At 34.9% G+C, this 1,603-nt stretch overlaps 1 protein-coding gene across 1 annotated transcript in view; it reads right to left on the bottom strand.

Annotated features, from left to right (window-relative positions):
* LOC107684595 (uncharacterized) overlaps positions 1–188 on the bottom strand; it is a 5,947-nt gene extending 5,759 nt beyond the window's left edge. The window contains exon 1 of the mRNA XM_016480890.1: positions 149–188. Within this exon, the coding sequence (XP_016336376.1) occupies positions 149–188 (40 nt within the window). The remainder of the gene's footprint in view (positions 1–148) is intronic.
* Between the last annotated feature and the right edge of the window lie 1,415 nt (positions 189–1,603).

Below are 1,603 nucleotides of genomic sequence, written 5' to 3'. Positions count from 1 at the left end.
AATTACCCTCCTCCATCCCCAGCTCCTCCTCTGTCAGTCAGGATTCAGCCTTCTTATTATCCTTTGAATCAGACTAATTCTAAAATGTGTACATAAAATATATATAACTATATCTGCAATACATTTATGTAGGTTCTGTTCTTTTTACCCTGGGGGGGGTTATCGCTGCTCTCCATGCTCTCATCCATACTAGGCTACATGGATGCGCAGGGAGTTCTTGCCCAGAACCATACCGCCAATCCAAACTGTATGTCAATCATCTTTGACGATAGTGGTCCTGACAGAAATGGCTTTCAATTATACTGTAATGTTGAATGGCTATAATTAATAGGTAAAATTGAGGGAAAATGTATTTAATAGAGACACCAGTAGCAGTACTGGTATCAATACTTCATTAATAATATACTACTTAGTAAAAAGATGCCATTTAAACATATTTAAAATATACTATCTTTATGTTGTTTCTACATTAATTTGGAGGTTCAATGTGAAATTGTGACTATAAATATGCAATTAATCATGAATAATTACAGAAAAATATAATTAATTATTATTTTTTAATCGATTGACAGACAGCATTAATGTTTCCGATTTCAATTTAATTTCAAATTTTATAGCTCCCCCCAGAAAGAGATCGGGATAGCCCCCACACCCTTGGCCCCCTTCAAATTTTCAGTTTGATAATTCGGCCCTCAAATGAAGCTAATTATATAGCCCTGCTCTAATCTGTTAACATGGATGTGGAAAAAAAATATGCACCACATACGCACTGCAAACTGAGTATGTGTGAAACAGGAGTAACACGATGGCCTGCTCCGTTTGCCAAACAAGAATCTCAACGGTTTTTTTAGGGACAAAAAATATATAAATCAATAAATCTGTTTGTTGTTTTTTTTCTTGTAATTAAAGTAAAGGACAAATTAAAAACATTGTATATATGTTTAGTCGTTGTAGTAGTAATGACTGCCTGTTTTTGCAAAAAGAGTTTCATGGCCGGAAAAAAACAATTTTGGCCGGTTAATTTTATCACGTCACCAGCCATTGGCAGGTGTGGCAAAAAGTTAGTTTGTGCCCTGTATGTATGTATGTATAATTTTGCAAGTGTGCGAACCTGCAACCTCATGGCCAAAAGTATTCTGCCTTAACCAGCTACATTATTTTGGCCTGTGCTACAAAACTTTCAACCTCTGTAGCACCAGTGCTATGTGAAAAAAAAAGTAACGTACAGCCCTGATATATATATATATATATACACACAATGCTGCTTGAAAGTTTTTAGAATCGTCTATATTTCTGCATAAATATAACCCAAAAAAATCATCAGATTTTCATGCAAGTCCTGAAAGTTGACAAAGACAACCCAATCAAACAAATGAGATGAAAATATATACTTTGTCATTTATTTTTTCAGGAAAAGTGATCCAATATTACATATCTGTGGGCGGCAAAAGTATGTGAACCTCTAGGATTAGCTGTTAATGTGAAGGTGAAATTAGAGTCCATCTGTTCAGAGGTGTTTTTAATAATTGAGAGGACTATCAGGTGTCAGTGTGTGCCCTGTTTTATTTAAAGAACAGGGATCTATCAAAGTTTGGTCATGTTT

Source organism: Sinocyclocheilus anshuiensis, unplaced genomic scaffold (assembly GCF_001515605.1).
Source record: "Sinocyclocheilus anshuiensis isolate Anshui unplaced genomic scaffold, SAMN03320099.WGS_v1.1 scaffold561, whole genome shotgun sequence".
Classification (NCBI taxonomy): domain Eukaryota; kingdom Metazoa; phylum Chordata; class Actinopteri; order Cypriniformes; family Cyprinidae; genus Sinocyclocheilus; species Sinocyclocheilus anshuiensis.
This window is presented reverse-complemented; position numbering and strand designations above follow the sequence as displayed.